This window comes from Nelumbo nucifera, chromosome 5, assembly GCF_055504915.1.
Source record: "Nelumbo nucifera cultivar China Antique chromosome 5, China Antique-T2T, whole genome shotgun sequence".
NCBI lineage: Eukaryota > Viridiplantae > Streptophyta > Magnoliopsida > Proteales > Nelumbonaceae > Nelumbo > Nelumbo nucifera.
Genome location: NC_142653.1, coordinates 56,749,580 through 56,776,618, shown reverse-complemented (window position 1 = coordinate 56,776,618; position 27,039 = coordinate 56,749,580). Strand labels below are relative to the sequence as shown.

General features: G+C 35.6%; 2 protein-coding genes across 7 annotated transcripts; both read left to right on the top strand.

Annotated features, from left to right (window-relative positions):
• The first annotated feature begins 519 nt into the window (after positions 1-519).
• LOC104596922 (MLO-like protein 9) lies at positions 520-10,950 on the top strand. 2 transcript variants are annotated; one of them, XM_010258240.2, is made up of 15 exons: positions 521-889; positions 1,599-1,656; positions 1,851-2,095; positions 3,188-3,304; positions 3,995-4,055; positions 4,210-4,298; positions 5,087-5,161; positions 5,244-5,332; positions 5,456-5,505; positions 5,615-5,655; positions 5,743-5,916; positions 8,095-8,130; positions 8,240-8,307; positions 9,744-9,804; positions 10,290-10,950. In XM_010258240.2, the coding sequence occupies exons 1-15, from the start codon at positions 761-763 to the stop codon at positions 10,608-10,610; spliced, it is 1,614 nt and encodes a 537-aa protein (XP_010256542.1). In that variant the 5' UTR covers positions 521-760; the 3' UTR covers positions 10,611-10,950. The 2 variants fall into 2 exon arrangements, with proteins under 2 accessions (XP_088744857.1, XP_010256542.1); XM_088888731.1 differs by lacking the exons at positions 8,095-8,130; positions 8,240-8,307 and having other exon boundaries at positions 520-889.
• A 5,723-nt stretch (positions 10,951-16,673) lies between these two features.
• LOC104596815 (FKBP-like peptidyl-prolyl cis-trans isomerase family protein) lies at positions 16,674-26,211 on the top strand. 5 transcript variants are annotated; one of them, XM_088887144.1, is made up of 8 exons: positions 16,674-16,830; positions 17,696-17,912; positions 18,385-18,449; positions 18,570-18,656; positions 19,575-19,724; positions 19,872-19,931; positions 20,671-20,817; positions 25,660-26,211. In XM_088887144.1, exons 1-7 carry the CDS (start codon positions 16,732-16,734, stop codon positions 20,731-20,733), a joined length of 741 nt encoding a protein of 246 aa, XP_088743270.1. In that variant the 5' UTR covers positions 16,674-16,731; the 3' UTR covers positions 20,734-20,817; positions 25,660-26,211. The 5 variants fall into 5 exon arrangements, with proteins under 5 accessions (XP_088743270.1, XP_010256413.1, XP_010256414.1 ...); XM_010258111.3 differs by having other exon boundaries at positions 18,385-18,455; XM_010258112.3 differs by having other exon boundaries at positions 17,696-17,915.
• Positions 26,212-27,039: the final 828 nt, after the last annotated feature.

Here is a 27,039-nt window from a genome sequence, read left to right as displayed (position 1 = left end):
AACAAGAATATAAAATAATTATAGAAAACTTTGAAAACATATCATATACTATCATCATAAATTGCTGCATGCAAATCTTGTACGCAACTATTAGTGTGTGTGTATATATATAAGTGAAATTAGGGGATTCTAAGTTGCCTATATATTGCATAAATGCATAATCTGAGGGTGTAGATGATCAAACTAAGTGAAATTCTCAGTGTATGATGTTATTCATGCTATGGTCTTCTTCAATCTTCAGCATCAGTATATGATATAAACAGTCTATAATCTCTCCCACAACCAATTGTTCTTTTGATAGAAGGCATAACTAATCGTTCTTGTGGCTAGATTTTGACCAATGAGGCCCGATGAAATGCCTAATAATAATAGACACCGTTAAATACTATGAGGGCAGATTCGAAATTAACATGGTAAACCAAGGCATTAACTTTTAATCCTCCTTCTCTAACTGCCACTTATTTTCCTCGTACCTAGTGGTACGTCCTTGGTTTTGTACCCTTACTGCAAAATTTCCATTCCTCTTCTCAAATCGTTTTCTGAGAAAATAATGAGATGGTTTCTGAAGGTCTGAGGCCACCTTCATTCAATTTTTCTTCCGCTCTCCTTCAGCTAAAGCCATCTCTCAGACCTCTCTGCATTAGAAATATTCAATAAATGCATGTTATCAGAAGAATCCCACGTAAATACAGAGAAAAAACGCCTCACGTATTATTATCATCCTTCGCCTAGTTTCTGGAACTAGTTTCTTTTTGTCACCATGTCGGGAGGTGATAACTCTCAATCAAGGCAGCTTGATCAGACACCCACGTGGGCAGTTGCTTTTGTTTGTGCGTTTATCATTATAATTTCTATAGTATTAGAGAAGGTTCTTCACAGAGTTGGGGAGGTAAGCTGTAAACATATGATTTCTTTCTTTTTTGAATTATTGAATTATAATTATTTATCTTCTCGTTTTATGGATTTCTAGAAGAAATAAACAAGTATTTCTTTCTCCAGTGATTCAGGCTTTGAGTTTTATTTGGGATTGTAGATGGGTGAGAGATAGATTGGTTTGGTCCCCATCTTTTGTGTGCTTGTGTGATTATTTTCATTCTGTTCTGATTGTCTTTTTTTATTTCATTTTTTTACATGGATTATGAGAAAAATGAGGGGGGTAATCTCTTTAAAGAGATTCCCTCCCTCCATTTTTAGCCATTTGGATTCATGGCCATGTGCTTCACGGGAGGAGAAATGGATGAAGTTTGGCTTTACAGTTGGTTGAATGATTCTTTGATTTTTATTTTGAATTTAATGTGCTTGAATTTTTTATACATTTTTCATTTCTCCCTTCCAATTCTGTCACTGGAACTGCTTTGTTTTCCCATTGTGAATTTTCTTTCTGTTATCTTTTGTTTGAGAATGCATTGCAGAGTAAAGATAGAAGGCATCTCATATTTGAGAAAAAAATAAAGATTGACAGTTTGCAACATCTTCTGGTTAGCTAATGGGTGGTGGGAAAGTTGACCAAATATTATGGGCAGTTTTTAGATGTCAAATGTTGTGTAACTTCAGTGGTCTCCCTGCTTACTGGTCCTTGCATTTGTGTTTCATTTCAGTGGTTTCAAGAAAGACGCAAGAAGGCCCTGTATGAAGCTCTTGAGAAGGTTAAAGGCGGTAAGATAACTTAAAGCCTAATCCTTAGTAGTAAACATTGCAACAAAGAGAAAAAAAGAGGGGGGGGGGGGAAACTTCCGGCTTGTGCTTTTTCTGCTCTTTCATCATCATCATCATCATTATTTTATTATTATTGTGCCCATTGCTTTCCTTTTTCTGCTAGTTAATTTTCTTTTATCTAATTATTTGTGCAGAGCTTATGATTTTAGGTTTCATTTCCTTACTCCTGACTTTCGGCCAGATCTACATTGCCAAAGTATGCATTCCTGAGCATTTTGCAAATACAATGTTGCCATGTCCCTATAGAGCAGGGGGATTGGCACATGGTGCAGAAGATGGAGAACACAAGACTGAGAGTGCTGGAGAGGGACATCATCGAAAGCTTTTATGGAATGAGCGTAGAATCTTATCTGGAGGTGGAGATTATAAATGCATGGAGGTATTGTATCTTAGGGAGCATTCAGTTTTCGATATTGAATTTCATTTTTCTGATTGAAATTTGAAGATTAGTGCAACAAAGGTCGTACATACATTGGTTTTTCATGCAATGACGAAATTGAAGGTATATATGGTTTGGATAGAAGCAGAGTTATTGCTGTTGTGGTTTAAGCTAAGTTTTTAATTGCCATTAACATTAAAATCATCTTTTGAAGGCAACATCACCAAGTGTTTCACTTTGTGAAATTTTGAATTTCTATAAACCCTTTTCAATTTTCTAATTAATGTTAGTTTTGTACCCTTCTTGAAACTCAAATTCTGAGTTGAGAAGCTCTCCATGTTTCATCCAAGAAAAAAATGGAAAAGAAAACCAACTTGAGGATCGGTGAAAGGAATTTCTTGTTTTTATGATTCTACAGTGTGACATGGGATAGAGAAATCAGTGAGAGCAATTGATTTCTTGCTTTTATTTTACAGAATTTGTCATACTTTCTATTATTATGAAAGAACCAAACTAGATGCTCCAAGAACAAAAGGCTTCACCTTTCAATTATTAAAAAAAGAAAAATACACACTGTTGGACATGGAATTACGTGAGGACAAGCTACTGAACTTGAGAATCCAACTTTTCTATTTATATTCAAATGGATAAGTACCTGACGGAATTCTTGAAAGAAATGCCCGATTTCAGGACCTGAAATGCATGGGTATGGAGGGGCATTTGGATGGTTTAGATGCTAGGGACCAGCTGGTCCCTAGAGTAATGCTTGACCTTCCTCTCAGGTAAATATAAATTCCACCCATACATTCAACCAACCTTAAGTTATTGGCCCAATACTATAAAATCAAAAGCTCCAGTTGCCATGAAAGTTTGTGAAATAGTTCCATAAGCCAATTAAATACTGTTACTTTTGTCTTCCTGGTTTGCTAGCTTTGCTAAATGCTAATAACCAACTTGTGGAAATAAGATAACTAAAAATTAATTTTCATCTTCATTATGGGCTCTAATTGACTATCTTACCACGTTTTCAATAATGTATGAATGTGATCCTAGCTTTCCAGTTTATAACTGTTTTATATTTCATGACAACAGGGGTACGAGCCACTTATATCTATTAATGGATTGCACCAATTACACATTTTCATATTCTTTTTAGCAGTCTTTCATGTGGTGTATAGTTGTGCTACAATGGCGCTTGGAAGACTAAAGGTAGGTCAAATATGGGAGCATTTCTGTGGTTTTATTATTATACCCTGTAATCTCTTAAAATAGTTGTAGGGACACTTGATACACAAGCAGGATATTCTGTCATTTCAAATATTAATTTGCTAAATGTTTAACCCATCACATATAATGAATGACCAGAATATTGGTGATTGGTTGAGAAAGCTAAAATACTCTTGAAGTCTTGATTTGAAGGGTCTCAACCGAGAGATCCCCTGGTAATTAATTTATAAGATCTTAATTATCCAATACATCTCATTCTTTTGGATGATAAAATATTTGCTGATCAGTTCAGAAAGTTGCAAGTAGTGTTAGTTTTAGACATTGTAGATGTTCTTGTTGGATCATTGAAATTGAGTGGTTAGTACCAGCATCTAGATAGGTTTTATAGAAATGCTATGTCTGGGCCTGGCCACAGTCACCTGAGACACTAATTTTCATTTATTCATTGAGGTCAATGAATTTCCAGAAGCGAAGTTTCCCAGTGACCTATAGAGAACCATTTATAGTCTTGCTGTAATTGAGGTCTAACTGAGCTTGGCACCTGCCTATGAAATTGGCAGCTATATAGCTTTATATTCAATTTATATTAATTGAATTTTCTAAGGATAGATCTGTCCATACCTTGGAGATGTTCAATGTACATTGTGGTTGTTGATGAAACTCTTTATGCAGATTCGTGGATGGAGGGCTTGGGAGACTGAGACATTATCACATGACTATGAATTTTCACAAGGTACCTCCTGCATGGAAAAATATTTTAGTTCCTACTTTTTGGGCTTGAAATTGATGGATGTTACTTAGAAGTGGCAGACTTTTAATGTGATATATACTTTTCATGGTCATTTCCCTGAATCTAAAAAAATATATATATTATCCTAATCCTGCAGATCAAGCAAGATTTAGACTTACTAAAGAGACATCTTTTGTAAAAGCACATAACAATTTCTGGACTCGGGTTCCCTTCTTGTTCATCATTGTAAGAAAAATTCCGCCAACTTGTTCACTTTCTTCTTTCCTTCATTTTTTTCTTTCTTGTTTTTGTGAAATGACTTGAATTTCTCAGGTTAGAAAGAACAACTACAAATAGAATATGGTAAGAATGACAAAATTGACGTTACATTCTTAGATTAGAAAGCAAAATTGCAAATAAAATGTAGTAAGAATGCAAAAATTGTGGTCATGTGGTTTTGCTTTTCCATTTTTTTTTAATAATGTAGATGCTATGGGATTTTGTTTACTTATTGCCCATGATGATATGCTTATAGACAAGTGATAGTACTAAAGATAAGGAATGCAGGTGAGCAAGTAGAATTTTAGTGCACCTTAGTTCTTCCTTCTGGAATGCTTAACTTAAAGATTTTTTTTAATGTCTTTTCATTGATCTCACAAGGGTGACATATGTTTCTTTTAAAGGATGCATCCAATCCAAATTGGGACCTTAATCCCTAGAAATGCCCCTCTGAGACCTTAGATAAATCCAACATCTTGTTTGGAGTTTATGAAAATATTTGAAGTTTGATTTGCTTTCTCAACTGCCAGTTAATTATGTCTAGATAGAAGTCTTTCTTTGGGCAGCAAGAGCAAAGATATGCTACCTATTAAAGGAAAATAATTAAAGAAAAGGGTTTTTCAACATTCAATTCTTTTTTCCTCCCTTCTGTGTTTTTTTTTTTAGAATTTTAAGCTGACTTTTTGCATTTAAATTAAAAGAAAGTTGATATAAAATGTATAGATCACTGATTCTTCTTAAACTATTCTCTTTAGGTATGCTTTTTCCGACAGTTTTTCAGGTCTGTCCGAAAGGCTGACTATTTAACCATGCGGCATGGATTTGTGGCTGTGAGTTTTCTCAGTTTCTGAATCTTTAATATGCCAAGTTCTGTTCATTTTGTTTTAATTGAAAATAATCATATTCTTGCAGGTTCACTTAGCTCCTGGAAGTAAGTTTGACTTCCAAAAATATATCAAAAGGTCTTTAGAAGATGATTTCAAGGTAGTTGTGGGAATCAGGTAAAGTATTATTATTTTTTGGTTCTCATAATCAATACTGCTTGAAATAAGTTTGCATGCATGTATGATTATATCACTCCATGTCTTGTATCCTTTTACTGAAGTTTTTGATGATATCTGCAGTCCATTGTTATGGGCTTCGGTTGTGGTAGTTTTTCTTTTGAATGTTAATGGTAAGTTAGTTCTTCTACTTAATCCCCATTTTGATATAATATTATCAATGCATCACATTCAAATAGAATACAATGTTGTTCACTATTTCATGTCATTGTTTTCAATCAGGATGGCATGCAATGTTTTGGGTGTCTATGATCCCTCTGGTTGTAAGTAATACTGGCACTAACCTATAGATCACTACCATGCTTTCGGTTCGACAGGAAAAGAAGTTCTAAGTATTAAATTGATTGTAGGTTATCTTAGCCGTTGGAACAAAACTTCAATCAATTATAACAACTATGGCTCTAGAAATCCAAGAAAGACATGCAGTGGTTCAAGGGATTCCTCTTGTACAAGTCACTGACAGGCACTTTTGGTTTCACTGGCCTCAGTTAGTCCTTTATCTCATCCATTTCGTTCTGTTTCAGGTATTAAATGTTTCTGATCTCCTATTTTTGATGATAGTATATAATATGATGATTGAGAAGAATGTATATTATAAAGGTTAACCAATTATGTTATAAAGTTACTGATGGAGATGGGTGTGATTTTCTTCTTGTATAATAGGGTTTAGGGATTTGGAAATAGACAGGGGGAGTTGGGTTTGGGGGAATTTATGGGATTGAGATTTGGTGATAGGTTTGATATAAAGGTCAAAGGATGAGAAAACCTATGGGCTGTGTGAAATATGAGGATCAAGAGGAAAGTTCAAGAATATGGATTGTATTATTGTTAGTATCGACTGAATTTCATGAGCTGGTTGCAGGATGTACTGAACGGATGAAATTTTGGGTCAAATTATAATAATTAACTTTCTTCCTAACCTTCAAGAAAACAGATAGAATTAGGATTTGAACACGTGGTTAGAATCAATCTGAACTCAGTTCAGTTCAACCTAGGCTTAGTCCAACTATTTGGATCTGCTACATGAGTCCTGCTCCAGTATTCCACTTTGTAAGGCTAGGAATGATCCTAATCACAAGTCCTCGAGTTTTTACTAACTATTTCCATGCACATCTTCCTTTCTTGTTTCTCTTTCAGAGACTTTGACTTGCTATAAACCATTCATATCCAGTCCATTCAATGGATACCTATTTGTTGATGTTCTAGACCTTAAATGAGCCATTTGGAATTCTTTCAACCACTATTTGGATGATCTGAGAAAATATTGACAATTGTGAACAGTAAAGGAGGAAAACAATTGATATATTTGATTAGGTCAATTCTATGATTAAAATGTTTGTAAGGCTGGAGTTGGCAAGCTACCATATATACTGTTGGGTATACTTACCGGTCAGTGTGGACTGTGGAGCGAGTGGACCTTTCAATTTGCTCCAGGCCTAAATATGCAAAACTTGAGGATCCAAGGACACGGTTCCATATCCCTGGACCCTAGTGGTGATCATTGTATTTAGAGGGGATAAGGGAGCTACTGATTATTACATTGATATATCTTGCCAAAGTTCTTAGACTGATGGTGAATGAGACAGATAAATTTTGTCTACAGTTGCCTAATTATGCAACTATTGTCTTGTATTTAACCACTTGTCTATGTTAATGGAACTACGGAACTAAAAAAGCTCAAAAATTTTTCTCACATCAAGCATTATATCTCAGGCCCAAAGGTTCCTGTGGTTCAAGGGAAGAATTTTGTGTTTGAGAGTCATTTCAATCCTCAGCCTTCGCCTCAGGCTGAGGATACTGAAGACAAGAACTCGGACACAATATGTCAATTGCCAATTCAGGGGATGTTTTGGATCGTACTCACTCCCCTAGAGCTCAAATACAACCTCTGAGTACAGATTAAAGGCTGGGGGTGGGTTTGCAAATTGGTAGGGTAGGGATCTTGGCCTTTTCTTTCGGGATGAAGTTGAAGGTTCTCGTACATTACATTTTGAACTTGAGCAGAGTTATCTGATTCCCTAACAAGTTTCCGAGTCTTTGTATGGTTTAGTAGAAGAAGGGACTCAGGACTCAGCTTCAAGTGGTGACAATGGGAAGTCGGTTGAGTCCTCTAATTTAATTCATAGTGATAATGAATTAGTTTACTATATTGGAGGATTTCCTGATCTTAGAAAATTAAAGGAGTTGACGGATCTTTACTTGGAATGCCGGGTTGAAAAAGTTAAGAGAGGTTGCAAGGTGACAAGAGGCCGAGGAAGAGGAGGAAGGGGAAAGAATTTCTGCTGATTCTCTCATTGTGGTCATCTAGGTAATCGTGGCTCTTCCTGGGTTGTTTTCTGGCTTCTGTTGGGTTCTTGGGAACTCAGATTCAGTCCTCACAATACCATGCTTAGACCATCCTCACACCAACTTGCAGCTATGAATTGGGAATATCTCCCCGTAAATAAAAAGATACAAGTATAGAGATGTTCCCAATGCACCTCTGAGAAAAGGCTGTGAGGACAAAATGATGTTTCCGGCCTTGTTCTTTCTTCTCTTTGGTCTGGACTTCTGGGCTGCAGTATTAATGGCCTATGTTTCTTTTCTCCCTTCTTTTTTTTTTTGCTTTTAATATTTTTTTATTTAGTACAAAAAATATTATATCTCTGTTTCCAGGTTTTTAAATTGATTAATTGTGTTTTCTTTTTCTGTTTGTGGCACAGAATGCATTCCAAATAACATATTTCTTTTGGATATGGGTAATGAACTGTTCCCCTTAATGTAATTAACTTCAGTATTTTCATTTCTAGTTTCATGGCATGTATTCCTCAGTCAAAGGTCTCATGGAAATATTCTCTCTTTTTGCAGTATGAGTTTGGGTTGAAATCTTGCTTCCATGAGAATCTAACGCTTATATTCATTAGAGTTGCCATGGGGTAATCTTTTATATCCATATTTTGTTTATCCATGCCATAGGAATAGTGGACTCCAACAAGGGAATCTGTAAAAAGATTTCTACTTGGGTCATGATATCTAGAATTACAACAGTTGGTAGAGACTACAAGGATGTACCACTTGGACATCCTATCAGTTAGTTAAGCTAGAGCTGCATTTGGGAGTGCTTCTCCAACAGGCTTTTTGTGCTTTTTCATGTTGGAGAAACCAAAATCAGAAAAAACATTCAGAAAAGCATTTGGGAGTGCTTCTCTAAACATGCTTTTTCGCATAAAAAAACATTCAGAAAAGCAGAAAAAAAAAAAAAAAACCTCTATTTAGCTTCATGTCTAGAATAGGGTAAAAGACTTAAACAAACCCTGAGTTTTTCAAATAGACTTAAATATACCTTGTGGATTGACTCACTGGACTTAAACATACTTTCATTTCTTCTTCCCTTTCATGAACCTCTTTTAATATTTTAAAAATCCAATTTCATCCTTTGAAAATAAATGGCTTTTAAAACAATATACTTTGTTTCTGCAACTACAACAACAATCTTTACAATCTATGGCATAGAGGAATGAAAGTAGACCTCTTCTTAAATCTTTGACATGCAGATGAGGGCAATTGGTTCAAGATGTAGAGACTGGAGCTTTCTATTAATCTTGCGCAGATCAAACTTCAGTGTTGTAGAGGAACAAGCATACACAACTGAATCAAGTGGGGCTGGTGGTTGATCCATGGCATAGCAAGGGAGCAAAAGACGTTGGATGGATTTGAATTAAAATAGGGGGCCGGTGACAAATTGTAGGTTAAAGGAACAAACAAAGGAGAAGAAAGAAGAGGGAAGAGGAAGGAATAGTAGAAGAGGGGGGGAGAGAGAGAGAGAGGTGGTGATGAGGTGTTTTATGTTCAACGGTGAAGGACTGAAGGGGTAGAGGAAGGAGATAGAATAGAGAGGAGGGAGAGAGAATGGAGAAAGATGAGGCAGTTGAGCTTAGTATTCAACAGTGATGTTTTGGACATGATGAATAGTGTTTAGGTTTTCTGGTTATTTTTGAAAATTTAAAGAATGATGAAGGGTAAAATAGGTCTTTTATGAGCATAAGTTATACTTAAATTTATTTGTAACTCATGGTATGTTTAATTCAATTCATGAAAACTCAGGTTATGTTAAATTTAAGTCTTTTACCCTTTAGAATAAGCTATTCTGAACCAAAAGAAAAAAGAAAAAAAAAAAAAAAACTGGTGACCAGCCAAACACTAAAATAGCACTTTTTTAAAAAGCTCATTCCAAAAAGTTGGCTTTTACAGAAGTCAATTTAGGCCAAAAGGCACTCCCAAATGTGCAAGTATTTACTTATTTCCCAATTGTATTCAACGCAAATAACATTGATAAATTGATAATTGGGTGAATTTTATTGGAGTGTTGCAGGATTGGAGTCCAAGTTGTGTGCAGCTACATTACACTTCCTCTCTATGCACTAGTAACTCAGGTATCCTGTTTCCTTCCTCATGGAGTTTGTAGCACACCAAGTAGTGATAGAGAAGTAGCAAATTTTCTTAGCTTAGGCGCAGTTTGGAAAGAGTACAAATGCAAATATGTGCAGTGCAAATACATACAAAATAATACAAAACATAAGGTTTTGCACTCTACATATTTGCATTTGTACTCCTTCCAAACTGAGCCTTAAGTACTGTAACTTGAAGGGATTAGCTGTTACAACAGAATTACCATTGGTACTGTTGGCTGCCTTTTCACTTTTCCCTAATAACAAGATATTTTAACTCCAAACAAGAGGCTGCCACTGAAAATTTATTACTATCAAATTAAAGAACCCTACCAGAGGCCAGAGGGGACATGAAAAAACTTCACCCCTCTAAAAATCTATACAAAAGTCCAGAAACTAAAAAATTTACCAAGAAAAGGATAAACCAATTCCATCTTCAATCACTAAGTTGCATATCTGGGTTTGTGCAGATGGGATCAACCATGAAGAAATCCATCTTTGATGAACAGACGTCAAAGGCCCTTAAGAAGTGGCACATGAACGCCGTGAAAAAGAAACATACTGGGGACAAACCAGCAGCTTCCCCTACTAAGGGCCATGGAGGAAGCCCTAAGTCTTCACCTAACCAAACCCCAACTCACCCACTTAATCGTTCTGACATTGAAGCTCATGCATCACCAACAGCAGCAAACCTTATGGACAAACCAGAAAGTCTTCAACAAGATGGGCAAAATCCTCCCATTGTGGTGGCAGAAGACTACACCAAGGCTGACCTACTAACTGGACTTTGAAGGTGATGGTAGTAATAGCAATGATACGATGGCATGAAGATTACAATGGTAGTTGTCATTGGACCAGCAGCAAATTAAGCAATCGATATGATGGAAATCAGTTTCTCAATCAAATGCAGTATCTTCAGTTTATGCCAGTGACATATTTTGTATATGTATTTGACAAATGACAAGTTGGAGCCCACACATTCAATATATGTATTTGACACTGGTTGTGAATTATTAGTTAGCCCGTGCATTACCCTTTTCTATCAATTTGTAATGTAATGTAATGTAATAATGTCGATCTTTAAATGAAAGAAATTGTAATAAATCTCTTTAGCTGGTTTACAGTTTGACATGTTGCTTGGTTTCAACTCAATTACAGACTTTCAGAGTGAGGTCATCTCGTCATCATTTTTATGAGCTCAGCATCTTTTCACTACAATCAAATGTTTTTTTTTTTTTGTTTGAGAGGGGGAAAAATGGGAAGGGGCGTGGGGTGGGGAAGGATACCCATCTCCTAGCTGACTAAATAACTTTCCCACTTGGGGGTAAAGTTGTCAACACTTGAATAGTTGAATGGACAAAAATGCCCCTTAATTTTAATAATGGATTTTTATGGCTAAAATGGTCATTGTCTTATTTACATGGAAAATAAAAGAATATGGATAAATGCACTTACCCTTTCCCGGGTACCCAGATAAGTAACTTACCAAAAAGAGTTTCCTGAGTATCCGGATAAGTAACTTACCAAAAAGCGAACGGGCCTAAGTCTGACTAAGGAGGAAGTTGTATTCATTTATTCAAAGATGGGGAACAAATGTTTAATTTTAAAAATAGAGCTATGGTAAATGGCAATGGGCCATCCATACTCTACTCAACTTCGAGTTGAAACAACCATGGCTACTTCTTTGTAGAGTGTTGACAAATGCACAATTGATTTTCTTTTATGTTCAAGCCAACTAGCAAGCCCGTGCCCCACTAAGCACGCCCCACATGAACATCTCAGCTTGCATTGAGAACATCTCCTGTACTTATCATGGAGAGATGTTCCCAATACACAATTGGGATGGGTTGTGGGGCACATGTAGGGGCACTGATGTGAATTCCTCTTCCTTGAAAAGCTAATGCCACTCAAGATCATTTTACTCTCTCCCAAGGATTTAAATATTGATAGGATACACCCGATATGGGGCGTATCGTATCAGTATTGGCCTATGCCAGTACGGGATATGCTACGACAGAAGCATAACTCGTGAGTTGTATGTATCATAGTGATACAAATCCGTATTAACCTGTATCGCATTGTATCGGCCAATATAGGCCGATACACATTGATTGATGCATTTAATATTTAGTTGCCTTTTTGTTAATGTTAAAAATAAAAAAAAATTATATAATAATTAAAATATAATAGATACATATGTTTAGTGCCTTGGACTCTTGATTGATGCATTGTAAATAAAATTATATGATACCTATGCATCCTGATATACTAATTATAATATATTTCTTCATATATATCACTAAAAATATACATTTCCTATGTATTTATATACTATTTGTGATTATTTTGATATTAAATTTAATGATATTATTGTATTTATGGAATTTATATGTATTTTCCTACTGCATCCATGCATTTTCATATTTTTCATCCATATCCATATGTTTCCAAAATGTATTTGTATCCGTATCCGAGTTGTTCGATACGATACCCGATATCGATTATTTGCTCTCTCCACCTTCACAGGTTAGAGAGATGGAACAAATGTTGGACTACCCTCCTGATGGAGTGGGGCCCATGCAAGAAGACAAAACGAAGAAATGCAAAACAAAAGGCTAAGGCAAAGTTACTTTTAGCATTACCTTTTCAAGAAGCCAAATATGTTACTTCTGGCCAACGAAATGGGGATCAATGTTTTAAAATTAGTGGGTATTCATTCGGTTGGTTCGGTTCAGAAATAGAATTAAATCGATATTTTGGTTAGGTAATTTTCATGAATCGAATCCAATTGAATTAGACTTGAAATCAAACTGAACCAAACCAAATTTAAATCGGTTCAATTCAGTTTTAATTTGGTTAACTAAAATATAAATGTATTTTAATTTATATTAATAAGTATTATTAAAATATATCAACATTTATAATTAAAATATATATTATTTATTATTATTAATATAAATAGTAATGTTAATATTAATATGAATATTTATAATTAAAATATAAGTATAAGTATTTATTATTTTGGTTAATTATGTTTTCAGTTCAGTTCGGTTGAATTTTTTTCTCAAACCGAACTAAAAAATAAAAAACCAAAATTTCTAAGATCTTAAAACCAAACCAAACTGAAAACTGAAATAGCCAAACCAAATTGACTTATTCTGTTTGATTTGGTTCGGTTTTCGATTTGATAACTGAATTTGAGCACCCATATTTAAACCATCACTTACCCAAATGGTTGATCATGACTGAACCAGTCATGACCCATTTTCTGTTTAAAAAATGTTGGAAAGGTCAACAAACCGTTGAACCGTTCAACCCTATAATGATTTGCATGTTGACCTTACAATAATATTTAAACTAACTTGGTTGTCAAAACCCCAAATATGCTCACTTTTCACATTTTCACAAAACGCACTGCTGCCAAGATTCCCTTCATCCAGGAATTTGGATATTCAATTTTTTTCTCTTCTATTTCTTCTTTCTGTTTATTTTTTCTACTAGTCAGAACCCGTGTAGTGCACGGGCTTTATTTATAAGAAAAATTGAAGATGAAGCTCTATGACATTTCTAATTAAGTGGTGTCCATCTAAGTTCAATTCAAGTATAAGTTTTTGGGGTTATTTCTAGTTTATCCAATCACAATTTAAGTTGCACTTTAGTGAGAGTGGCCAATTTCTATTCTCTAGATAAATTTGAAAAAATAACTTTTTTTATTAATTTTTATTAGTTTATTATTATTTTTGTATTATTTCTAAGTAAAATTATAAAAAAAAACATCCTTTTAAAACAATTCTATAAACCGTGCTTGTGTTTTGGCCCTAACAAAGGCTTATCCTATAGTTCTAAAAAAAAAAGTTCAAATACCTCATTTCCCTTGACTTTTCGATAACAAAGGCATTAAAGTCCTTTCAATGTTAATGCATTGTCATACATAATTTAAGGTTGCAACCTTACCCTTTATTAATTTATTTTTCCAGATAACTTTTAAAGAATAATTCTCCTTACTCTTCTTGGACAAAATGAGGTAAAAAGGCTAAAGTGAAGTAAAATTAATGCATTACATCAACATTTTTTATTTGGAATGCTAACAAAAGGAAGGCATTTGCATCTTCTTTCAAAAACAATATGAAATGTTTTGTTATGGCCAAAACACTAGGGAGCCTCATAGGATTGTTAGAAAACCCAAAGAAGTTTTTATAATTTTCCTTATTTTTAAATGGAATTTAAATTGATTTTAAAATAATTAAACTATATTTAAAATGAATATTTTTATTAATTTTTAAAAATAGTAAAAATTGAATTTATTTAAGCATAGAAATTTTTATTTTTAGTGGAACTTAAGTTGGTTTTAAATTAATAAAATTTAATAATAGAACTAATAATTGTTTAATAATTTTGTATTAGTATTTTATTAATTTTAAATTGATATTAGTTTTTTATTTATCTTATTCTTTTTATTAATTAAATTATTTTTTTTATATTAATAAAAATATTTTATCAATAACAATAATCAGACAATTATTTTTATTTTATTTAATTAACTTATTAAATTATTTTTGTTATGGCTGATTAATTTTTATTATTTTCAAATGGAATATAAATAAATTATAATTTTGAATGGAAGTAGATTATTTTGCATAATAATATATCATTGAATATCTTAATTTCAATATAATTAACCTTTACTAATAACTATAGTTTAATGCAATTATAATTAATGTGTTGTATGCAATTGAAATGAATATTAGTGGTAAAGGTGATTGGCGACTTGAATTATTTTGTTCAATTTTAAATTTATAAAATAAAAAAAAAACAAAAGTAAAAGATAAATGCCTTTAGGAAGAAACTAGGAAGCATGAAAGTGCCAACTTGGCCTATTGCCTTTTATTATATATATAAAGATGAACAAGAACTCAGAGAGAAATGGGAGCCAACAACAAAGGGATTTTGAGCATGAGGGATATTCGTAGGGTGTCAATGGACCGGTTTTGAGTTGGACCCTATCCAAATTAAAATCAATTTGGAAATAAGGCATATTGAATTGGACCAACCCAAATTTAATATTCAAAAGTATTTATTGGATTGGATTGGACCTGATCCATCTATATCAAAATTTATATTGGATTGGGTCAGATTAGACCAATATCTCATCCATTGATAGAAGATAAGAATATAGGTGTCAATGGACCAGGCTTGCATTGGAACAAATCTAAATTCAAGGTTTTTAAAATAAGACCAGATAGAGAATTGTTCTAGGAATCGGTTTCCAGGCCAAACGGTCCGATCGTTCAGTTCGAAAGGACGGCCCGTTCTAACTTAAAAAATAAAAATAATAAAACAACCAAAAACATTGTCTAGGTCGACAATTCGACTGCCCGTGTCAACAAGTCGTTGATCAAATCAACGTTTTTTTTTCCAAAAAGTGGTTTTAGGGTGAAACGAAATCAGTTACTTGACCAATTCTCAGTTTTTTTGGTCCAACTGTCCAATCCGGTCCATTTTTCAAAACCATGTCTAAACTAAAACCAATTTGAGTAGATTAGATGGTCCAAACATCAAATTAGACCGATTCAAAATAGTTCCTGGTTCCTTAAAGGGTTTGGTTCGATCCTGGTTCCTTAATACTTTTTTTCGAGTTAGTTCCAGTTCTACCTAGCCGGACCCGTTGAGAGAACATTGTGAGGAAATTTTAGTAGAGGAGAGATTTCTACTTCTCTCATTCTCGGGCGATTTGAGGGCTAATGCCTAATTCTTGGTGAAGATTTTGGCCATCTTAGACCACATTCTTGTGGATGTCTTTCTCATAAAAAATATGGGAATTAGATTTTCCTCTTTAGGTCTGAGAATTTTTGATAAAAATCTCTAAGATTGATAAATATGCAAATCAAAGTGTTGAATTTATGATCTTTTGCATGCGAAGCCAATTACTACCCCTCTAGGCTCTAGCTTTTGGCGCCTAACTTTCAAAATATTTTGGTACTCTAATTTCTTATCCTATATTGTACTAGAGTATATATAATGGGTGGCTTGCAATATGTAACCCTTAATTATTGCCTTTGCATTCAACAAAATGCGCCAATTTCTTCAAAGTTCTATTTCCAGGTAGGGGTGTGAATGGATCGGTTTTGGATTGGACCCCATTCAAACCAAAATCAATTTGAACAGATTGGATGGACCAACAAGATACATTGAATTGGATCAGTCTAGACTTGATGGTCCAAAGTATTTATTGGATTGGATTGGACCTAGTCAATCCATGATAAATTTATATAGGATTGGATTGGATTGAGCCAATATTTGATCCATTGATAGAAGATAAGAATATAGGTGTCAATGGATCAGGTTTGGGTTTAAATTGATTTAAATTAAAACAAATTTGAACAGATTGAACGGTCCAGACATTGAATTGGATTAGTCCAAAATATTCATTTGATTGAATTAGGTCTGGTCCATTTGTAATGGACTCACATTGGACTGAATCAGTTAGACCAAATCCACTCCAATTGACACCCATATTTCCAGTAAGCAATCCACCATTGCTCGATCTAGTATAGAATTTGAGCTGCTTGCTCTTGTTGATGCCACTATTATTCTTGTTTGGCTTTAAGGATTGCTATGTGAGTTAGGCTTTCCGGTGCCCCCTCCAATTTAAATAAAACCCAAAAATCTAATAAAAGTCCCTGTGGACTGATCCATTAATCGGAACCGGTTCCGACCCAACTATTAATCGGGTCAAAAGAACCAAAACCGATATAAGCGATCGATCGTTTGGTTTTTCGGGTAGACCCGATCCATTTTGGATCTACGTCGCGCATGACATGACCCGGATGACGTCCGCCTACGCCTTCACTCTTCGCAGAGATAACTGGTGGGGAATTCTGTAGGATTTCTCCGCAACGTTTCAAAAGGAAAATGAAAACCACTCTCAGTCTCAGATATGGCGGAGGTTCTAAAGCTCTTAGCTTCCATTTCAAGGAGAATCTCCCCATTAACTTCAACAACTATTTCCAGGTATTGTTAATCTCCTCCTCTGTCTTTTCTCGTCTTCATGTATTCTGTTTTTATTTCATTCGGCCTTATCTTTTCCCACCTTCTCTCCATGTTTTTTCCAATATGTTGATTACTTGCCTCTGCTCTCTTTAGAAACCTCGATTCTCTGATTCTAATTAGCGTTCCATGTCTTAGGCTTTTCTTTGTTTTTAGTTTTCTGAACTCTACTCTTCCGCAAGCGTGAGGGACTGTGATTTTCTGATACGTAGAACTGGTGACTAAGTGCTCTTAAATTAATTTATTACTTTACAAGGATAATGCCTACTTAAACCTTAAAAGAAGTTTCAGAAATTAATGGTTTCCGACTTTCTGGAGTCGAACTCTTCAAATTGAAGCAGCATTCTAACCATGTTTTATGCTTATAGCAGAAAACTAATGCTACTCTTAGAACATGGGTCCTAGCCATGTAAAAGCATATTACAATTTTAATTAAATACTGGAATCCCCCGAGACCATCTCTATGGGCATTTTCTTGGCTGTTGAACACTTGAATTTTGACTTTTTGGTTAAATTTGTAAATCAACTCTATTACGTGGTCTAGGCTCCATCAAACTTTATGAAGATTGTGTACCAAATTTTATTGTTTTTAACACAGGAATCTACTATCTATGCTATGCTATGCTATCTACCATTTTCACTGCCATCTGATATTTCATTACCCTCTAATTGACTGCATGATTTGTCAGTTAAATGTTTAAGCTTTTAACATTCTACCAATCATAGTCATAAAAAAATTTCTGTCAATCATTGTTTTGACTGTATGGTGTGATTATTATAAGTAATTCACGGACCAGCTGGTCTAACAGCCATGGCTGATTCTTTGCAGAGTATTGACAAAAGCATGGTTGATTTTCATCTATGTTCAAAGGCAACAGCAAACCAAAAATTATGCTCAAATCAAGTTTCTCTTCCACTACCCATTTCAAGAAGATCTACTCTTCTGATCTCTGCTCTACCACTCAACCTCATTTTACTCTCTCCACCTTCACATGCTAGAGAGAGACGGAACAAAAGGGCCATCCCCCTTGAAGATTACAAGACCAGTGGTTCTCTCTTTCTCTCTCTTCCTCTCTCTTCCACCCTCCACACACACGGATACACATAGAGTTGCAGACAAAATTCATGATTTCTCTAGAATTTCTTATAAGAGCTGCAGCGCATATGAAAATTTGTTCTCTGATACTTGATCATTTGCCTAGAATTATTTCTGCATCCATTTGATATTTTCATGCAAGTTTGGGTTTTATCTTTGTTTGCATTTGATTTTTGATTGACACTGTGGTTAGATGTGTATCATCAAAGTGGGCAGAGCATTTTATATTTTTTCTCGTTCTCCTTAATGATAAGATTTACTGTCCACACATCAACAGCATGCAATGTATAATCTTATGGTAACAGCAATGCCATTGGAAAATAACAGTACTGTATGAAAGATGTTTAATATTGGTGTTACATCATGCACATTATTCTTGTTGTTTACACAATAGTCTATTACAATCTGAACTTGTTAAACAGCTGATGGTCTGAAGTACTATGATCTTGTTGAGGGGATGGGTGCAACAGCTGAGAAAGGATTTACAGTTCAGGTTCTTCTATAATAGATGTAGAGAATATTCTGTTCCCCCAAGTTAATTGGTTCCTTGCTTTTCCAATGTTATTGAATAGATCCTTAAATTCTTCTTCTCCAATTGTATTCTTAGGTCCATTTTGACTGCATATATCGAGGTATTACAGCTGTTTCAAGTCGAGAATCTAAACTCTTAGCTGGGAACCGCACTATTGCACAGGTTATCAATCTATTGGTCTCTTGCAATGTTTTGTGAAACACGCATGTTAATTTCTTTTCGGCCCATCTTTTTCTCCTTTTTTTCTCCTCTAGTGTTAGAATCATAGTGTCAGATTGGCTGTAATATTCTTTTATTCTGAATCTATCTTTTTTGGGAAACATTTATAAGATGTAAAAAAATTTGACTAAAATTTTTCACCAAAAAAAAAAATAATAATTTGACTAAATTATGTCTCTAGTTTTTTGCTTTCCAGCTGAAGGGCCATAGGCCCAGGCTTGTTTTTTGTGCCTATTGCTTGGGATCCGAAAAGGATTGGCTCCCCTTGGCCCATCATTTAGAGAAAAGTTGAGGTGATGGCTAAGACCATAAAACAATGAATGGGATTCATGATTTGACTGAAGAAAACTGGACCTTAGATGATGAGTGAAGTCAAATAGCTGGAAGGTGGAGAGCTGAATACTTGGACTAGCCCCTCTTGCTCCATCTGTTTGTAAGGACATTTGGTACAAGATAGCTAATAGCTTGCAATTGCTCCTACCACTAGGCCATTCAAAAACATGTTTATGTTCCACTCTGTAATGGTAGCTAACTATCTACATGTTTCTTTCTTTATTTAAATGATCATGCATTATCATCATCCATGCCTTATCCCAATTATATGGGGTTGGATACATGAATCCTGTTGCACCAACACCAATTCATTCTATTTAAGGCCATATAAGGGTTTGGCAAAAGCTTTAGTGACAGCTGTCAACCTGACACAACTCTCCTCCTTTATCCAGGCTTGGGACCAGTGGTGTAAGACAAGCTCATACTGGCACAGTTAAATTGCTGACAGACATATTCTATGTGCTTTATGTACATGTGCCATATTATGTAAACAATAATTGCTGATAGACATTCTCTGTGCTTAAGTAGCCATATGAATTCAAGGTTGGAGCTCCTCCAGGAAAAGAACGGAAGCGTGAATTTGTTGACAACCCAAATGGTCTTTTTTCTGCCCAGGCTGCACCGAAACCTCCAGCAGCGGTGTACTCAATAACTGAAGGGATGAAAGTAGGAGGGAAGGTGAGAATTTCTTAGTTAATTTCCTATTTCACTAGTTTTCCTCTTAGTTTCCTCCTAGTTCTAAATGCAACTATATTTACTTTTAATGTGCAATTTGACCCATATTTTTTATGTAACCAAGTTTTCTAATAATTGATTCCACTGCAGAGGACGGTTATTGTGCCTCCAGAGGCTGGATATGGACAAAAGGGAATGAATGAAATTCCGGTAAATCCTAGTCATTGTTTGATTTCGTAAGTATAAAAATATGGACTGTTGGTGGTTTTCCATTATACCCTGATCTGGATTGGTGTCAGTAGACGTTCAAGACTGCTATCAGCCTTGAACCCTAATAGATTTCAGGTTCGAAAATAGAAGAAAAAGTATAGAGAAGAGAGGAGAAAGAGAAGAGAGAGCAGTAGAACACAAGGGTTGAAAGGAGGGACAGAATCTTAATGTTCTGCCGCCGTCACTTTTATTTAGTATTTATAGGTTATGCTCATTACATGGAAAGGACAGATCTGCCCTTAGTATTTACATAACAAGTAGAACAAAATAAAACTGAAATAAATAACAACTAAAATAACCAACTGACCCCCAGCTAACCCTAGGATGACTATAAAACATTCTACCCTACGAACACAGTGGCACCATAGCTGTGGGGCCCACATCAGTGTTCTCTACAGTGTCACAGCAACTAACTGTCCATACCATGACCAATGGTGTCAGAAACCATCCATACTATGAACAGTGGTGTCAGATCACCTACATTTTTCATCTTTTTGTGCATCTAATTTGATTTTTTCTCCCCTGATATATATTAAGTTTTTTATTTTGGTAGAACGTACAAATTTAAGTTGAGAGTGTATTTCTTGTTCATAGAGGGCCTTCTCAAAATCTACATGCATATTACATCTTGAAGTATACTTGAAAAGCAAGTAAAATGAAATAAAAGATTATTTTGCAGCCTGGAGCTACCTTTGAATTGAATGTGGAGCTTCTACAAGTAATACCACCAGAGGCAAACTAATCCATGATGGGTGATAAGAGGGCCATCTCAGTTGAATTTATATTCTTGCATTGAAGCCATTCTTTTCCCTTACTTGTAGAAGAGGTAATTTTCCATTTGAGTAATTCTTTTGTGCAGAATGGTATCTTATCTATAGATTCTCCCCCCTGATATGTGAATTATCTGTGTGTTGTTTCCTATTTCTTTATTGTATCTACAATATCATTTCTTTTTAATTTTTGGTATTAATTATAGCCACAATACATACTGTAACAAATATTGTAAAAGGTTGGGGATATTTAAAAAAGTAGGGAGGTAGCATTCTTGCTAGGTAGAGACGTACCTAGTACCCAAAGAAGGCTGTTCAAAATCCCTTTTTCCTTTTAACTATGACAATTATTCTCACTATTGAAGCCTATGTACTGTGGTTATAAGCTTCTCATTCTGATAATATTATCCTTTTTTCTAATAAGTACTGATAATATTTCTTTTGATCATATAAGATGGTATAGTTATTTATTTTGGCTGTTAAATTTAAGTTATGGATATTCAGGTAGCTGTTTATGTGGTTGTTGTTAATGGGGATACTAGTGTATGTTTTTCCTCCTTTTTCTTCTCTACATCATTGATAGTTGACATCTACCATTGGTTTGGTTTGGATAATTAGATCCACTTATAATGAGGGTTGAGACAATGAGTGGGTCACTAGAACTTACTACAGCTTCACTAGCCACTCCAACCCTCTGCTGGACAGCTCCTCAAACCAGTCCATACCTGTCTATCTTTAGGCTAGCATCCCAACCCATTCCAAAATCTTAAGTTCAATATAACCTTTCATGATTTTACCTTGTCCAATTGTCAATTAGGTTTTTGTTAGGAACCTGCCTAACTCAAGAGTTCTCTTCGGGGGTGAACTCTTCCTCCAGCAGCAAGGCTCATGCCAAACTCATGGCCTTTCTTGATGTGGATATCTTGAGTTTACAAACTGGTATCACTTTGAGGTTGGGCCACCTTGGTTCAACTCTGTAGTGGGCTGGTCTCCCAAAACTGTTGGCTGGCTATCAATAGCCATGTAAGGTCTAAAGACTCCCCCCTCTTGAGGTCAACCTTGTCCTCAAGCTTAGGAGAGTAAGTCGGGTCAGGTTAGGTTGGATTATGGTCAAGGATTGAAGTATTGATATGACACGCCCCATATCAGGCATATTGTATTGGTATTGGTGTATCCAGATGCAATGGATACACTAATACACAAAAATTTTCAAAAGTTTAAAGGGTCTCAGACCTCTTCTGGCACCCTCTCATTATTATAAAATAAAAAAAATAAAAATAAAACAAACAAAAAAGGAGTATCGGCCCATATTGATACACAGTGATACCCATGTTGGGTATCGGTGCATATCAATATTTTAATCCTTGCTTGTGGTCAACCCTAGCCCAACTCAAGGTTCTGAACCCCCAACCCTAACCCTAACCCAACACAACCTAGTCAACCCAAACGTAACCCAATCTAAAATCCCTTAATCCTAACCCAACCTCTTAAAATCTTATAAAATCTCTCAAATTCTCTTGATATCTGATTAAGACACCCTAAACTTAGCTTTTATGACCATATATTGACTATATATTGGTATTTTCTTGTTTGATGTTTTTATTGTCTCTTTTAGTACAAAAGTAAAAAGAAAAAAGCACTTATGAATTATGATAGATCTCCTATTGAAAATATAAAATCATGAAATCATCATCAGTAAACATAAAATTATGGAATGAAAATCACTAATGCTATCTTGTCATTAGGGTAGGGTTAGGGCTTAAGAGTTAAGACAAATTGATTAATAGTAGGTGGTGGGACTATAATGCATATGCTCAGTAGTGATAATACTGCCGGGTTTGGGTTGGTAAAACTTGACCCAACCCTAACCTGATTGTCAGTCAATCCAACCCAACCCACTTTTTTGGATTGGGCTTGGGCTAACCTAGCCCAAGTTGCAGCCCTACTCAAGGTTGAGACAAAAGAGTTACTTTAGATTGAGATAGGACACCCAAGTTGCATCCACCCCTAACAGTTTATTCCAAATAACTAAGGTTTCTTTAATGGTCTTTTATCCTGTTAACTCTTCTGGAGTCGATTATCTTCATGGGCTCGACTTAAAGTGTCATTGTCATCAAAGTCAGGCAAAGAAGGTCCCCCCATTTATGTTTCAGTCAAGGCGTTGCTTGAGAAGGGAAACATGGAATATTGGATGGATTTTGGAGCTGGATGGCAAGCCCAACTTGTAGGTGGCATGCCTATTGCACTGAAGCCATGTTCCTTGAAGTCAGAAATACTCCTTTCTGAGGTTAATCAGGAAAACAGGTCTTGGTTTGAAACAATGAACCTGAGAGTGCCATGCAATTTGGCCAATTTGCTCGCAATAATTCAGCAACCATCATGACATTGTAAGGACGTGGAAGCCTAGAAAAGTGTTCATACTTGGGGAGTCTGTCCACGACACCATTGTTACTTATTTTCCCCTGGATGTTGGCAATCCGCTGATAAAATCCGTCAATGCATCATTCCAAACTCTTGTGGAAATATACAATGGTTGAAGTAGACCTGCAAGCAATGGGGTTGCATGCCTCTTTTGCTGACACACCTATTTGCTTCTTCATTCCTACTAGTAAAAATGAGTTGCCACCTGTTTATAAGTTCGCGATTCCTGAATGACCCCCCATCTGGGTATCATGAAACAACTGCAATTACTCTAGAATAAATTTCAAGTTGGCTAGTAGAACCAAACATCCCTTGTAGTACAAATTTAGGCCATACACCACATACCCGAGGTGTAATGAAGTGTCCTAGGCTAGCTGAGCTCTAAGTTTGCTCATACTAGGGATTTTGTGAGCTTCATCTTTAATTTCTTGTAATAGTGGATTTGTTGATCTGGGAGTCATCAATTGGTCTAACTCGGCCTTCCTTGAGAGAGAAGTCACCACAACATTTCTCATTTCTCAATGGGTCATGTGGAAGGAAAAATGTCTTAGGAGCACACCAAACTTCCTTCACAGGAAATGACCCAAAAGGGAGGGGCGGTGATCCTAACCAACACATCAAAGAAGGAACTACAAGAAAGCTACCAGCAGAGGTAGGAACCCAAACATGCCAATCCCCAGCAGAGTTAGGAACTATCAAGAGCCACCCCTTCCAACAAACTTGGAAGACTAGAACTAGGAATAATTTCAGAATCCCTTTAAGCCCCTTCTAAAACCCAAGTTTCAATTAAACCCAAGGTCAGAAGAAGGTGAAACAAAATTAGAATAGGTTTATTTTTAAAGTTAGAGATAGTATAGAGAGAAGGAAAAATGTCTTTCAGCGGTGACTTCTCAAGTCACAGGTCTCCCCAGAACTTATTCTTGTTGCTTGATGAAAGGTCATACCTGATATGGTTTAGAAACAAGGGAAGAGTGCTATGGATGCCCTTCCAAGGAGAAGCAAGGGTGGCTCTACGCAAGATATCAGCATCCCATCCATGCTTTGAGAGCCCATGTATAGTCACCACAACTTATCACACTCCACCGAGAATCTTCACAACCATATTATCTAATCCCAGTCCCCCTTCCACTTTCCTTCTACTCACTAGGTCCCATCTAATCAGGTGATCCTTTCCTCTCCAGCTTTCCAAAGGAAATGCCTCATCAACTTCTCAATTCTTCTAATAATCACTTGTGGTATTCTAAACATAGAGAAGTAGTACAGAGGAAGGTTAGCTAAAGTGGATTTAATCAAAGTTATCCTATCCCCAAGAACTTTTCCAAATCACCAATCTCTTCTTGATTTTCTCCATCACTGGATTCCAGAAGCTATTTGGTCTTAGGGTTAGCTCCTAAGGGTAGGCCTAGATTCTTCAACGGCCACTCACTGTAGACACAACCTAAGGCTACTACCCAAGAATTTAATTCATCCTCTTCCATATTTAAACTTGCCACCATGCTCTTTCCCCAATTGACCTTTAATTGAAATTTTTTTTCAAATAACCTCACCACCAACTTTAGGTTCTCAAATCCTTGCCTGTTCTCCCCACTACAAAAAATAATAATGTCGTCAGCAAACTGCAAGTGAGACACTACAACACTATCTCTTCCCACACTCCACCCTTTGAAGAATTGAATCCTTTCTGTTCTTTAGATAAGCCTACTAAGAACATCTGTCACAAGAGTAAAGAGAAAGGGGGATAAAGTCATCACAAAACCAATCAAACATTCTTCCAGCCTATCCATGGGACAAAACCCATTGATCAAACAAACAAATGTTCACATCATAGGTTGACAACTGATTTGATGGAAATTAAAAAACATTTCCATTTTCTTGCAGTTATGTAAACTTGTAGCATATTTAATGCAAACAACTATTTAATCTTATTGAAGTTCTCTTGTTGATTACTGGGTAGGCAAAAAAGAATTTCTGGGTTTGTACATATTCCAAGACATCTAGCTGATTTAAGTTTGTTCAGGTTATGGATTCACAGGAGGCATCATTAAATTGTGGAACTTGTAGCTTAGTTGACAGAGATGGCATGCTTGATATTCTGCTATAATTTTTCCAAGATCTGCTAAGGAATGGCATTTGGAATTTCAAACAATACTTAACAACATAATGGCATCTATATTACTAGCAACAACTGCATATATACATTATGTTGACTTGCTTCGATTTTGAAATTCAGATACTGTTTCTTCTGCTTTTGCTGAAAGTGAAACATATGTTCTTATGGTTAGCTTCCACATTGACTTGAAAGGGAAACTCTATAGTTAGTTTCCACGGTTACTATTTCTTCCATTTAAGATAGAAGAGTGTATGATACACCATTAGTCCATTTTCTTTGCATATATATTTCTCCTGTAGAACAAACTCTTTAAAATTGAATGGCACTGTTTGCAGATTTCATTTGGGCTTATTTGCATATGCTGCAGGAAGCTGCTTTGAGACTGGTTTTGGCATATTAGATGCAGAACTGAAAGCATATTTGTGTGGAGCTAAGCCATGCTTGCTCAACAAAGAAACTAGAAGAAAATCATTTTCGAGCCTGATTCAAAATTTGAAATATTTGCATCGAATGGAGATGCTTCCTTGATTTTGCTTGGATGCTGTAGACAAGATTAATCTCTGTTATTCTTTTGATATGATTAAATTTAGGCCCTGTTTGGTTCGCGGGAATAGGGGTCTGGAATCGGAATCGGAATTGGAATTGGAATCGGAATTGGAATTGGAATTGGCTATTCCAATTCCAACTGTTTGGTTGGGTGGAATCGAAATCCTATCCCCATTCCTACTGGAATGGCATTCCCCCATTTGAGGGAATGGCCATTTCCTGCCCCTTCTTTGGGAATGAAATCTTGTTCATGCTGATTTCAATTTTCATTCCCATTCCTGTCTGAACCAAACATACTACAAACATACTATGGGAATGGACCATTTCGATTCCGATTCTGACTGTGAACCAAACAGACCCTTATATTTGTTAATTGATCCTTTAATAGAGTTTAAGATGCGTTGTTCATTGATCCTTTAAAGAGTTTAAGATGCATCGAGCACTTGAAAGATAAGGCAAATTGCCAATGAAGATTGGAAGTGGGTCCTCTAGGCCATTACCTAGAAGATTAAGATACTCAAGTGCAGGCTTCTTTTAACTTATGAGACTCCCATAATTGCAGTTGATTTAAGTATGAAAATTTGATCCTTCAATCACCTTTAATTTTTTTGGTAATGCAATTTTTTATATTTTTCCTTCAATTTTTGTTCTATATTTTTATCATTTTTGTTCATCCTGCAATATTTTTTTTAGTATTTTTATATTTTTCTGTAAATTTATTATATTTTCTGCATTTCATGAGATTTTTGTTATTTCAATCGGCTTGGATTGGATCACCTCTAATTTGATCCATTTGCATTAAAATGAATTGGATTGAATTCTCTTTTCGTTGGATTTGGGTCACACCGGATTTGGATTATCCATAATGCACCCCATGCTGGATTGGATCGGATTGGACCAATGCCAGTCCATTGTCAGCCCTAAATAATAACAGAAATGCCCACTCAAATGATGGGATGACCATTCAGTTCAAGGTCGATGGTCAAATGGTTCCAGTCGTATATGACAGGGCTAAGTTCACAAAGCCACTATCCCTAGGACTATTTGCACCACTGAAATCCAGAGGGTGACAGTTCACTACAAACAAATGATTCTGAATCTTATGAGCCAATTCCGTCACAACTAAGTTGATTTCCGTCCGCCACATGTACAATGAACGGGTCAGTGTGCTGGATATTCAGGGCCAGTTGTCAAATGCGAA

Bases quoted from the DNA above. Each gene is read 5' to 3' on its own strand.
- LOC104596922 (XM_010258240.2), top strand. From the start codon at position 761: ATGTCGGGAGGTGATAACTCTCAATCAAGGCAGCTTGATCAGACACCC. The intron at 2,096-3,187 runs GTATTGTATCTT...TCATGACAACAG, and splicing joins GAGATTATAAATGCATGGAG to GGGTACGAGCCACTTATATC. The intron at 5,917-8,094 runs GTATTAAATGTT...TTTGTGGCACAG, and splicing joins TCCATTTCGTTCTGTTTCAG to AATGCATTCCAAATAACATA.
- LOC104596815 (XM_010258109.3), top strand. From the start codon at position 16,732: ATGAAAACCACTCTCAGTCTCAGATATGGCGGAGGTTCTAAAGCTCTT. The intron at 16,831-17,695 runs GTATTGTTAATC...GATTCTTTGCAG, and splicing joins ACTTCAACAACTATTTCCAG to AGTATTGACAAAAGCATGGT. The intron at 18,657-19,574 runs GTTATCAATCTA...GTGCTTAAGTAG, and splicing joins GGAACCGCACTATTGCACAG to CCATATGAATTCAAGGTTGG.